This window comes from Malania oleifera, chromosome 6, assembly GCF_029873635.1.
Source record: "Malania oleifera isolate guangnan ecotype guangnan chromosome 6, ASM2987363v1, whole genome shotgun sequence".
NCBI lineage: Eukaryota > Viridiplantae > Streptophyta > Magnoliopsida > Santalales > Ximeniaceae > Malania > Malania oleifera.
The window spans coordinates 111393382-111407830 of record NC_080422.1 but is presented as its reverse complement, the minus strand read 5'-3'; the positions used below and the strand labels follow the sequence as shown (position 1 = coordinate 111407830).

General features: G+C 36.3%; 1 protein-coding gene across 1 annotated transcript; it reads left to right on the top strand.

Annotated features, from left to right (window-relative positions):
* The first annotated feature begins 5598 nt into the window (after positions 1–5598).
* LOC131158768 (uncharacterized) lies at positions 5599–6531 on the top strand. Its single transcript, XM_058113621.1, has one exon. It carries the CDS (start codon positions 5599–5601, stop codon positions 6529–6531), a length of 933 nt encoding a protein of 310 aa, XP_057969604.1.
* Positions 6532–14449: the final 7918 nt, after the last annotated feature.

The following is a 14449-nucleotide window of genomic DNA, read 5'->3' as shown; positions in this document are numbered from 1 at the left end:
AGTGGTATCTTCGGATTTTCGATCGGATAAAAATCCGCCACGAAATCGAGGAGAGAGGGAGAGAGAATGAGAGGAGAGAGAGAGAGAGTTCCGTGCTGCGTTGAATAAAGAAAAGAAAAAAAAAGAAAAGAAAGAAGAAGAAGAAGATAATAGGGGGGGGGGGGCGTCTCCTGCGCAGGATGCCTGCATCCAAAATTATCCTGAAGCTTCTTTTAAAGCTTCAGGTAGGATAGTTTTTATATATATATATATATATATATAATTAATAATAATAATAACAATAATATATTTTATTAATAAAAATAAAAATAAATTTTAATTATTATTATTATTATTATTTTTTAAAATTTGATTAAATAAATTATTATTATTATTATTATTATTATTATTATTATTATTATTATTATTATTTGGAATAACTCTACTAATCTTCTATAACCTTTTTTTGGGTTATTACACTTGATCATATAAGTATAACTTTTAATATATAGGGGATTTGTCATGTGGTGTGTAAGGACCTATGGTCAGTCTACGACCTAGGCTTTTTAATTTAGCCTAAAAACCTGGCGTTGGTCGATCGAAGTCTTTTCTATGGTCATTAATTTTCCTATGGTCATTAGAGCTTATAGTCTTACCATGCATGCCATGCATTTATTATTACAGACCAAGGAAAATAGAATGAAATATAATATAATTTGAAACAAACAAGAAACTTCATGCTCTGCTCTTTTGAAATATCGTGGATCGCGCTGAATGATGTACTCGTTTAAGTGCTTCTTGGTTTCCATATCTCATATGTCATTCGTGTTAAGAAAAGTAAACATGTTCATACACTTAGCACAAAGATAAAATACTGTGGTTTGTCATAATCAAAACAGGAGACGAACTCAAAAGTCAACAGTGTGGCTCAGATAAATGATTTCTCATGTCCATGCAAATTGTGGTTTTCAAATAATCAAGAATATTCCAATAGTTTTATATGAAGACAACGCTACATGTATAGGTCAACTAAGAGGAGGATACATAAAGGGTGACAGAACAAAACATATCTTTCTAAAATTCTTCTATACATATGAACTCCAGAAGAGTGATGATATAGATGTTGCGCATATCCGATCAAGTGATAATCTAGCAGATTTATTCATAAAAGCTTTTCCTACTACAACATTCAAGAAATTAGTTCATATCATTGGAATGAGATACCTTAAATATCTTTACAGTAGTAGTTAATATATGAGTGACATCTAAGGGGGAGTGTTATGAAAAATAGGCTATGGGAAATGTGGATGTCACCCCATCTTCTACCCTTAGGTTTTCACCCTAATAAATGCTTAGCTATCTATATTAAACTATAAAATGGCACCCACCCCTTCTCATTTAGGACATACATTTGATGCTTCCATGTAAGTAGACATATGGTGAGGATAAGTGAAGAGGAGAGATGAAGTGAAGAGAAGTGATATTTTGTACAAGACCGGTTCTAAATCATCTTGTAATTCCGTCCGTGATAGTGAAGTTTTGATCCCATCCGCCTGTGGAGTAGGCATAGCCGAACCATGTAAATTTCGATCTCGTCTTCAATTATTATTCTGCTAATCTTTATTTATTTTATTATTAAATTTTGCATTACTTTATAACAGTCTATAAAAATTGAGCAGAGTAAAAACTAAAAAACACTCATTAATAATCATGATAATAAGAGATATTAAAAATCTCATATTTAAATGTCAAAAGGAATGAAAAGGGTATGTTGATATTCTTTTTTGAACAAACAAATAACAATTTAAATAAAAATAATAATTTTTTTTTAAAGAAAAAGCAAATTCTTAACTAAACGACCGACTAATCACTTAAGGCAGTCGATCGAACTTCCTTCCACTACCTATAATTTGGCACCCCAATTGACAAAATTAGAATTTTTGATATGTTTACCTATTGTTCAACCTTCCTTCCACTATCTATGGCTTGGCGCCCTAATTGACAAAACTTGAATTTTTTATTTGTTTACATGTGGTTGACTGAGAATTTTGAACTTGTCACGTATTCCTGACACATGTCAACTTCCAATATTGACAATTGATGGTTGGTAATTATTGAAAGTTACTTTTGTTGGCCCTAGAGTCAAGTTTAGAGGGGGGATGAATGGATTCTTTTGCGTATTTTTGCTTTTCTTTACCAAATATTAAATCTTTGTAAGATACAAATGATTATACCACAATATACAGAATATAAATCATGTACAAGATAAATTAAAGTGAAGGGAAGAAAAGCTCAATACCGATGTTAACGTTGTTTGGCCCCTTGCCTACGTTCACGCCTTGAGTCACACCCAAGGTTTCCACAATCCACTAACACAACTCATTCACCGGCGGAGAAGCCTTTACACCACGGGAACAAATCCTTCTCGCTCACCTAGAGCCTTTCAGCAAGGTTCCCTAAGAACCCTTGCAATTCGGTTCGTCAAGAACTTTCTCACTTTGGTTCACCAAGAACCTTTAAATAAGGTTCACCAAGAACCTTAATACAACAACATGATGAAAATGATTTACAAAATAAATGCTCCTTGAATGAGTTGATAATTGATACAGTCAAAATCCTCACACAACTCTCTCAAAGTAATGTATCACACTAAGATTGAAGAGCAAGAGAGAAATTGAGCACAAAGATGATGAACTAATTGAAGTGTGCTTGCAAATAATATATGATTACTAAAAACTATGTTTAAACAAGTCTTTATACTTGTATTTACAGGCAAAATGAGCTATTAGCCATTTTATGGCTGTTGGGCTAATAAAATAATTGTTTACATTGAAAACTAGTTGTTTATAGCCGTTGGTGCTTGAATTCCGACGCAAACCATCGACGATTTTCCCTAAACCGTCGACGGTTTCCTCAGACAAAAATCTATTTTGCTTTCTACCTGAAATCGTCGATGCACCTAGGCCAAACCATCGACAATTTGCCATGTTTCTTTACAAACTTGATTTTCTTGTTTACTTAGGTGCATAAAAATGGTTTTAAGCTAACCAGGATCAAGTATATAAAAGATTTACAACACTAATATTGTTTAAAGCTTGTCCCTTATGAAAACATGACAAGTATAGGATATTTTTATAAAATTCTTTGTTTTTATTCTTTGAAAACTCATTAAGTTTTGTTCTAAGAGTTTAGTGATATACTATATATAGTGAAAAGTTCAAGCATTGCTTGAACTTACTCCATATCTCCAAGTGATAGAAGGGAGACAAATCCAACTAAGCGTTTCAAGTTCAAGGTGAAGCAGTTAGATATGTTTTTCGGGTTTTCCTAAGGGGCGTATAATCGTCAAGATGGAGATTGTTGTTTATAGTGTGACTCTTATACTTGGGGTTTCATAAACAAAGGAAGGAAGAAAAACATAAGGGTGCAGTACAGTAGGGACTCGTCAATGAGTGCTCTGTGCTTGTCGATGAGTAGATCTCGAGAGCAAAGAAAATTCAGAGGTTCTAAGATACTGAGAGCAGAAAAATGGGCTCGTCAACGAATGTCCATACTAGTCGACGAGTGGTCCTCTTTGGCTCATCAGCGAGTGTCCTGTTCTCATAGACGAGTGCGCCTGGGTTGCGAGAAAATATTTGAATTTTGAATTGGAACGTTGGGGTGGTTGGGAATTCGGAGGGAAACTTCTGAGAGAGTCTTATTTATGTTCTTCTGGGTGTGTATTGACAGAAGTGAGAGGTCATTGTGAAGTGTATTGTGTACTTTGACATTTCTTAGTGAAATTATTGTGCCAATTGCTTCCGTGGATGTAAGATTTGTTGAACCATGTTAATTCTCGTGTTGATTCTTGTTGTTTCTCAATTTTCTAGGTGTGTATCATTTACCTATTGTGTTTATCTTATTCCGCTGTGCATCCTATATATGATCATTATACAACATTTTTTAACCTCGACCTTTAAGGATTCCATTTATTTGGTATTTAAATCTACCCCTAAAAAATTTAGTTTTTATGAAGCCAAAGATTTTACTTCAAAAGTAGATTAATAGGGATTTAACACAATACATTCTAAGGAGAGTATTTAATTATTCCATATGTTTGATTGTGAAATGGATTGATGAAAGAATAGAATGCAATGGAAGTAAATTTGAATGTAGAGTATGAAAAAATCAAGTGATAAATTTAGTATCATTGCATCTAACTCTATTTCCTAAGGTTTGGTATGTTAGAATGGAATGAAATAGTATGAGAGAGCTTTTTACATTTGTGCATATACTTATGTGTGTATATAAAATGAGATAGTAAATTAACATATAAGGAAAGAGACAGATCTATTTACTTGTATAATTTTCATGTTCCGTGAACGTTCAATATTTTATGTGCGTTTAAATAGTAAAGAAAAGAATAGCTTATATACATAAGTTGTGAAACTAGTAGTGTCATATTCATACTTTACATTCTCACTTTATAACTAAACAATTCAAGATGTTAGCACACAGGTCACTTGGAGGCTTGTACAGTTTGATTGCACACAAGCTATGCACAGTGTATATTAAAGCAATGAAGAGACTACATTGCAAGGTCTTAGAAGGTCTTAGAATTTGAAGATAAAAGTACAAAGGAGCCTTAGTTCGAACATATTGACGATGATTTGATGTCTTTTCTTCGCTTCCTGATGTTTCTAGTTCCTTAATTGTATTGGAATTAATATTTTGAAAAAGAAATGACTCATACAAGAGCTTGTGATACTTCCTCAAACATATAAGATGATAGAAATAAATATTCTTATGCTAAAATTTATGTGTTTGTCATTTCTTATTCCATCTTATGGATTAATAAGAGTTTCTGTATTTATCATTTGCTTTGTGATGACAATATGTCTTCTTTTATAAACTATAAAACTTGTATATTTATGGTCATTCTATTCCTAGAAATAGACATCTAGCGAAGCGTACATAATATGTGACAATATTCTTTAAAATATTGTATCACTGGTATATTATGAAAACGCTAAATACTTAAGTTTGAGTTTCTTTTTCTTCTTTTTCTATTGCCGATAGAAAATAACTCATCTTTTTTCTCAAACCATTCCAAGTACATTCTCAATATTCGAAAATAATAATTTCAATACCAAAACTAGAAACATTAACCATTCAAATTTGAAAGGTAAGAACTAATTATAGTTTTTTGTAATTTTGAAAAAAGGAAATGGGGAGAAGCAAGGAAAAAAAATTAAAAATATGAAATTTTGTAAGATTACAATATAGGTATGACCATATGAGATGGATCACACCTCTGCAACATTGACACTCCCCGGAATGCCCCTGCAACCCTCATCCAAACAGGGGCAAAACTGTCCGTTCACTAAAATTAACCATGCGGACGTTCACAAACTCCCGTCAGCCATTTAAATATAGAAGAAAATACATTTTTAAAAAAAGAACCGTTCTGGGCCTTTGATGGGACCGTATGAGTCTCAGTTTCCACAAATTCTTACCCCTTTTCTGCGGTTGCAGTGCTACGATCCGTGACGAAACCGACCAGCGGGATTGTTACGGCGTCCCTTCCATAAAGATTGTCCGGGAACCCAACTCCTCCGCCGCCGCCGGGGAGTGAAGAAAATGACAGACAGAGACGACCGCCGCCTCCATCTCCCCCAAGATTCCTACTGTTTCCCCACCACAATCTTCCTCTCCCTCAACATTTTCCTCAGAAACCCCAAAATTTTCCTTTCAATTTTTGCTCTCGCCACCCTCCCCGTCTCTCTCCTCCTCTTCCTCCTCGCCCTCTCCTCTTCCCCAATCAAGTCCCAGATCCTCCTCCTGGAGGCTGTGGCCCAGGTCGCCCCCACGCGCTTCGAGGCGCGCCACGTCTGGGACGAGTCACGCGCCGCCGCGCTCTCCCTCCTCGCCCGCAAGGCTCTCGTCTTCGCCCCCTGTTTCGCCCTCTCCCTCGCCGCCTTCGTCTCGGCCGCCACCTCCGTCGCCGCGGCCGCCGCCGGGCGCCGCCCTTCCCTCGCAGCGGCCGCGAGCGCCGTCCGCCTTTCCTGGAAGCGACCGGCGGCCACGGCGATCTGCGCGTACGGGGTGGTGCTGGTGTACGGCCACGCACTACGCACGTTAGCCGTGCTGGCGCCCGCGGGCGTCTCGAGGATGGCGGTCGCGGTCGTGGGGGCGGGCTTTGAGGTGTACTTGATGGGCGTGCTGAGCCTGAGCTTGGTGGCTTCGGTTCTGGAGGATCAGGTCGGATGGGATGCGATTCGCGTCGGGTGGAACCTCATGGGCGGGCGGAGATTTTGCGGGTGGGCCATATCGGGTTGTCTTCTCACGGTTACGAGTTTCATCGGGTGGGAGCTGGAGGGAATGGACGGTCGAGATAAGGTGTGGGGATTAACGTCGACGGCTGCAATGGAAGTGGTGATGGAGTATGGTGATAAATTAGGGCTTGCTTGTTTGTTTGGGCTGGTAGTGCTTTGGGGTTATGTGGTGGTCACTGTTTTTTACGTTGGATGCAAAAAATCTAACGTGAAAGAGGAAAATGGGACCGTAATTTAGTTTGTATTTATTTGTCCACGATTGATTTTTTCAAAGAAAAATTTTCTTTTCTTTTCTTTTTTCTTGTTTGTGAGTGCATGATATTGCCAAATAATTTAAATCCTCAAGACAAAATTAAGAAATAAAATTATTCTTAGTATCTTTGTATTGTTGGATACAGTTATTGACACGTTATATTGTACATAAACATATTTTAGGTTATGTTGAATTTGCATGGTAGAATGGTGTAATAATTAATGGAATGAAATGAAAGTTTTGAATGGAGAAAGAACGATCAAGTGATAAATTTAATTTAATTTTATTTTATTTTTACGTACTTATTGATGGTCATTTTTTTTTTTTATCAAATTGTCAAAATCGAGCAACTAAATTTTACATAGGATTAACCTAATTTGCTCAGTCCATTTCGGGCATTTTCACTCCTTCCCCCACCCCTCCCCCCCAGTTTTGATCATTTTGAATGATCCGGAGTAGTCTGAAAGCGATAGGAGTGATCAAAGCAAATTTCAGGCTTTTGACATAAAGATCGAGAAAATCATCAAGCTAATTTTGGGCATTTTTACTTCTTTTTGATTAGTTTTGACCGTTTCGGATTATTTGGAGCAATCCAAAAGGGTTTGGAGCAATTTAAGAAAATTTTGAGTTTTCGACATGAGAATTGAGAAAATTACCCAATTCGTTTAAGAAATTTTCACTCCTTGACAAGTTTTGATCGTCTCAAGTGATTCAGAGTGGTTTAAAAAGGTTATAAGCAATTCGAATTTTTTTTTTAAAAAATTTTAGTACAAAAATTGAGAAAATTGTTTGACCCATTCCAAGCAATTTTTTACTTCTTTTTGACCAATTTTGTAATGACCTCAAATTTCTGCTTTAGATATATATATATATATATATATATATATATATATTCATACTAATAATACTCTAATACCATAAAATCTATTCAAAATCCACCTGGACCCATAGGTACCGAGAATTTGCCTGTTTATACATACTTGTCATTTAAGTAGCAGAACTATAACATACTTGACTTATATATAATACCAGAGTTTCACTGTTTCTACATATATACATATATACCCCAAAAATCCATCTTGCCTCTGACTCGATTACTTATCACGCAACTGAGGTAATACCAACGAACTCTTCTATCACGGAGCTCACTCCACTCGTTTGTCAGGATTTTCTGAAATATTTGTAATGTTAGGGTGAGACACCTCTCAATAAGACAAATAGAATAATATCAGTGTGTGACAATATGAGTTTTATCGTGTTATAAACATTTACTGCAAATAATATAATCATAATATATTTTAAGCTGTAACTGATAACACATGAAAATCTGTACTTTTATACATAATCATACTATATCATATTGAATTTTCGTATCATTTAAATCATCTATTAAATATGTATATTATTGAAATCATACCCTGGATGTATAACTGTATTGTATGAATTAACCCCACATGATTCGGGTTGTGTGGCTCGTAGGCTGAACTTAACTCTGGCTAGCCTACCAGGTTAAGTCAAACATAACATAATTACGCACAGTTGCCCACCCAACCTGGTTCGCTCATCCTACCCTCTGCACACTTCACGGATCAATACACAGTGGGTATCCTACTCTTCGCCCACACTTCAGGGCTAATTGACCTTCGACCCAACACTCCTGAATAGTATCGTTGCAATGTCGGCTATATACCAACCTGGTCCGCCCATCCTTCTCTCCATCACACTTCTCGGGTTGGCACACAGTGGTTATCCTGCTCTTCGATCTAGCTAGCTAGAACCGGTATCGTGCTTATAACATACGTACCATCTGGGATTTGTTACTATATAATACATTTCACATAATATCTATGTTCATAAATAACATTTTCATATTTTTGAAATAAAATATGGCTTTTACATATTTCTGAATAAAAACTGTCATTTCATAATTTTTGAATAAATTGTCATATTAAAATTGATCACGACATTTGCGTCGGCTGTCATATCAAGGCATCTGCGCCGGCTGTATTTTCACGGCATCTGCGCCGACTATCATATCACGGCATCTGCACCAGCTGTATTATCATAATATACTAAAAATATCTCAATTCCTGTACTGATTATCATCTTTCTAAAACTATTATCATATCATGCTTGTTTTGTGAAAACATAAAATATTCTGACATGTTACAAGTTTGCAGTAAAATTATTTATACTCACGCCACACAAGTGAGTACTACCATATTATATTATCTAGCCTGAAAAAACATATTTACTAACATAATAATATTAAATCTGAAATCAATGTTTTCTCAGTTCAACATCAGTATTCCCAAAACTACATTATTTCATTCATATAATTTATGAAACAAATACTGTATAACAAATATTAAATTTCCTGAAAATACCTGACTTAATCTATTCCCTTACCTGTTCCCTATTAAGCCTACTGAAACTCTAAATCTACGCTCCATGGCGTTCGAAACTCAAAATCCTGAAATTACATTTTTTTTCAAATTTAACTCAATCTCCAAAATAAAAAATTATCATTTAATATTCCCTAGGCCCTAAATACTCCAATTTAACAATTAAAACTAATATTTAACACTTTCACCTCGATTTTTGAATGGTGCCTCAAAACCCCAAACTGAAAATCTACTTCACGTAAGTTGTAGAGAATTTTCCCATGAACCTCATGGTGGTTCCGGATCGTCAAACCAAGCTTTAACGAAGCTGAAAATGAAGAGAGAGAGTGAGAGGACCTTAGGGTTTGGTGAGGGGGAGAGAGAGAGAGAGAGTAATTTGTTTTAATTTTACAAATGAGCTCGCGGGGTTCCCTTTTTTATTTTCAGCACTGCCAAGACAACCGTCGACGGTTTTCTGCTCCTCTCACAAAATCGTAGACGGTTTGGGTTTTACTCCCCCTTTTTAACTGTTTTACTTGTTACCGACCCATGGTAAAAATAAAACCGTTGATGATTTTCTGTGCCTCTCTCCAAACCATCGACGGTTTGGGTTTCCCAAATAGAATTTATTTCCTTTTTTTTTTATTTTAATTATTATATTTTTTGGGTCTCTACATTCTCCCATCCCTTTTAAAAATTTCGTCCTTGAAATTTGCTGACTATACATGCATCAAATTCTAAAGGAAAAATTCGCTGTACTTTTAGCCTCATTTATGGCGGAGGAATACCGTGGTTACACATACGGTTTTGGGAGATTACAATAACTAATCAAAACTCTCCCAAACCCACTATATCCTATAATTCAAAACACAATTTATACATATATTACCCTGCACTGCATAAAATAAAATCGAAACATTACTTACCTTACTTGATCTATTTCTCTTTCTTTTTCTGACTAATGCTGATCCCCACTGAACAGATGTGGGTACGTCTGTCGTATTTCCTCCTCTAGGTCTCATGAAACTTCTTCCACTGCATGACTTCTCCACAATACTTTCACTAGTGGAATTTTCTTGGTGCGCAACTCCTATTCCTTCCTATCCAGAATCTGCATTGGTATTTCTTCATATGTTAAAGTATCTCTAAGTTCCAACTCCTCATAGTTGATCACGTGGGAGGGATCTGTGACATATTTCCTTAGCATAGGTACATGAAATACATCATGAATCCTGGATAGTGTTGGTGGTAAAGCAAATTTGTAGGCAACTGGATCCACTCTCTCAAGTATTTCAAATGGGCTAATGTACCTTGGGTTCAGCTTACCCTTCCTCCCAAACCTCATAACTCCTCTCATCGGTGCTACTTTCAAGAACACATGATCTCCCACATCAAACTCCAATTTTTGGCGACGGGTATCTGCATAGTTTTTCTGCCGACTATGAGCTACACTAATTCTATTTCTAATAAGTCGGACTTTATCATATGCCTGATGCACCAACTCTGGCCCCAAAACTAGCCTTTCACCCACTTTATCCCAGTGTAGCGAAGAACGACATCTCCTACCATATAATGCCTCGTAAGGTGTCATTCTAATGTTGGCTTGGTAGCTGTTATTATACGCAAATTAAACCAGCAGCATAAACTAGGTCCAACTACCCCCCAAGTCTAACACACATGCTTGTAGCATATTTTCTAGTATTTGGATCTTCCTCTCCGTATGCTTATCAGTTTGAGGATGAAATCTTGTGCTGAATGATAGTTGAGAGCCTAAAGACTCCAGCAAACTTTTCCAAAATCGTGATGTGAATCGTGGGTCTCGATCTGAAACTATAGATACCGGCACACCATGGAGTCGAACTATCTCCTAAATATATAATTTCGCCAACCTATTCATGAAGTAGTTGATTTTAATAGGGAGAAAATGAGCAGTCTTCGTTAGCCGGTCTACAATCACCCAAATGGCGTTCTACCCATGCAATTCCAGCAGTAACCCTATAATAAAATCCATAGAGATATGATCCCACTTCCACTCAGGGATATGGAGTGGTTGTAATTGTCCCGCTGGTCTCTGGTGGTCAGTCATTATCTATTGGCACGTCAAGCACTGCTCTACAAACTTGGCTATCTCCCTCTTCATACCGCTCCACTAGAATGACTCCCGGAGATCCCTATACATCTTAGTTCTTCCAAGATGCACTGTGTAAAGGGATTTGTGCGCCTCCTCTAGATAGTCCTCTTAATTTCAACATTTGCAGGTACGCACAATATGGTATGGGACCTCAGAGCTCCATCATTTGAAATATTAAACTCCTCCCCCTATCCATCTTGCACTTTATTCACCATGTAGAGACCCAAAGAATTATAGTAATTAAATAATAAAAGAAAGGAGAGAAAAGGATTTTTCAAAAAGGGGTTTCAACAGGGTCTTGTCGACGAGTGCAGAGTGCTCGTCAATGAACAGGCTTCTTGGGCTCGTCGATGTGGACGCGTGTTTCGTCGACGAGACATTACCGAGAGGGCTAATTTTAGGGTTTGATGAGGAGTAAGTGTTCGTTGATGAACTCTCTTCATGGACTTGTTGACGAGGTAACGTGTCTCGTCGATGAATCCGTGTTTTCTAAATATATCAAACTTGGGTTTCAGTGAAGGAATTTCATGTAAGGTTTTCTCTCTCTCTCTCTCTCTCTCTCTCTCTCTCTCTAAAACGTCTTCCCCTCCTTCTCTCTAAGTTTCTGGTTTTGTCCTTTGTTGGTATGACAATCAGAAGCCGCTACGCTACTCCTAGGAAGATTCTCTTCAAGTCTGATGGAGTAGTTCGCTGGTTGGGCCAACTTGGGCACCATCCCAAAATTTGGGTAAGTTGGTTATTTTGAGTTTTATAAAGTATTTGGTGTTTCTGGACTGAGGAAAATGCTTTAGATAGAATAATATTGAAGTGTTGTTGGGAAAAATGTAATTTTAGGGTGTTGAGCTGGGGAACACGGATGTAGGTTTGGAATATTTTGTGGGCTTCTCAGTAAGTCAGGTAAGGGGATAAATTAAATTAGTATTTTTTATGAAATTATTATGAATTAAACAACATTTATTTTTAGAAAAATATGTATGATATAGAATTATGTTTGGGAATACTGTTGTAGAACAGGGAAATGATTTTAACACATTTTATAAGAAAACATGATTTCAGAACAAATTATGAGTTTATGAGGCTACTTACATTTGTGTGGCATAAGTATAATATTCCATGAAAATTATGTTATTTTGAAATATTATGATTTTTCTAAGATAAGCATGTTATAGTAGTTTTCAGGAAAACCCTAAAAACAGTACAGGAACTATGGTTTTAATGTAGTGACCCAAAGAATAATATTATTTTAATAATAAAGATGGAGGAAAATGGAAACAGGAACAGAAGGAGGCAGTAGATTTCGTCGACGACATCGTATTTTGGAGATAATAATAACAATAATAATTTCAAGAAATTGCCAAAATTCATCGACGAATACAGGGATTCGTCGACTAGTGCATAAAGAAATTCGTCGACAAATACAGGGGTTTGTCGACAAGAAAATACTGAGAGAAGGATTTGGGCTACTCTGAATTTCGTCAACAAAGGGTAAAGTTCGTCGACGAATTTACTGAAGGACTCGTCGACGAGGTGACGTGTCTCGTCGACGAATCTGACCCTATAAATAGAGCAAACTCGAGTTTTTATTCAAATTTCAGTCTCCTCTCTCTCTCTCCTCTCTCTTTCCTACGGACTCTCTCACTTCTCTCTTCGATTTCGGCCCCGCCAGTCTCCGGATCGACAATCCGAAGCCACTACAACGCTCTTGACGAAGTTCTCTGCAAGTCTGCCGGAGCGAATCGTTGGTAAAACAAAGTTGGATTTCATCCTAAATTCAGGGTAAGACCTTTTAGTCCATTTTTAACCTTATGACAGTTATAGGAAATGATGTAGGTGAAGAAATACTGATATTCTGTTCTAAAAAATGTTATTTTGAGGGTGTTGTGTAGGAGGCCCTGCGGGTGTTAGGCCAGTATACCATAGAGGCTTTTTAGTAGTCAGGTAAGGAAAATATGTTATGTTAGGTATTTTTAAAATATTATACAATTTATTAAATTGTGAAAATTATGTATTAAAGTATGGTGTGACTTGAGAATATAAATATAATACGGAGATATGTTTTATGAATTTCAGTACCATGATTTTACGAATTTCAGTATCATGATTTTACAAATTTTAGTACCATGATTATAAGAATTTCAGTACCATAATTATACGAATTCCAGTATTATGGTTATGCAGTTTCAGTGTTATGATTATACAGTTCTCAGTATTATGACATATGAATTACAATACAGTTTATGCAGTATCATGGTTGTTACGGTTATTTCAGAATCATGGTAAATCAGATAGTTGTATATAGAGATATATTATATAGTATCAGACCCTGTTGGACTATGCAGTTACAAAGCACGGTACCGTTGTTACAGATATTATGTTATGTTATGAGTGCAACCACCTATTTAGATAATACATGGTAGTAGGTCGATCACCTAGGCCCTTGACGTGGACAAGCTCCCTATCAGATATGGGTTGAGGTGGGCAGATCAGATTGATGGAGTATAGTGATTTATTCCTGGTTGGCCAGTCAGGGTAAATCCCGCCTACGGGCCACACAACCCTGTCATGAGGGGTTAAATCATGACACACAGTTATCCACAGGGAAAGTTTTCAGTTACTATTACGTATATACAGATTTACAGAAATAGGGAACATACTTATGTATAATAGAAGTATTTTGAATAGTAACCTACGATACTGTTATATTAAGTAACATAGAAAGGGGGTAAATTTTATTACTTATACTGTATTTACATACTCAGTTATACATGTTTATATGAAAACGGATTTTCTTAATTTTGTAACTCATTTTCTACACACTAGTAATAGCATATTTCGTCTTACTAAGCGCTGGCTCATCCCAGTGTTGAATCATTTTTCAGTTGATCTAGGTAGGCGAGCAGACCAAACTCGTAGATAGAGGGACTTCAATAGTGCCCTATTAGTGAAGTGAGTATTGTGGAGGATTTTTGTAGATCCCAGCATAGTTTAGGGTATTTTTGGGAACATATATATGTGTGTATATTTTGGGAAACATGTTAGTACTTTGGTTTGCATGGTATTGTACATAATGATTTATGGTTATGTTTATGTGATTTCTGCTTCTCGCTACTTAGGTTAATGATTGGGTTTACCCCCAGTATGGTATCAGAGCATGTAGAATGTCATAGTATATATATATATATATATATATATATATATATATATATATATATATATATAAACCAGTTTATTAAGCAGGTCGTTACATTTAAGATTAAGTTAAATAGTGCAAGAATTTATGTTTAGCATGTTATGAATTATGCCGGTGCAAATGCCATGATTTTTATGTTATGAAATATGCTGGCGTAAATGCCGTGATTTTTACATTATGAAATATGCCAGCATAAAT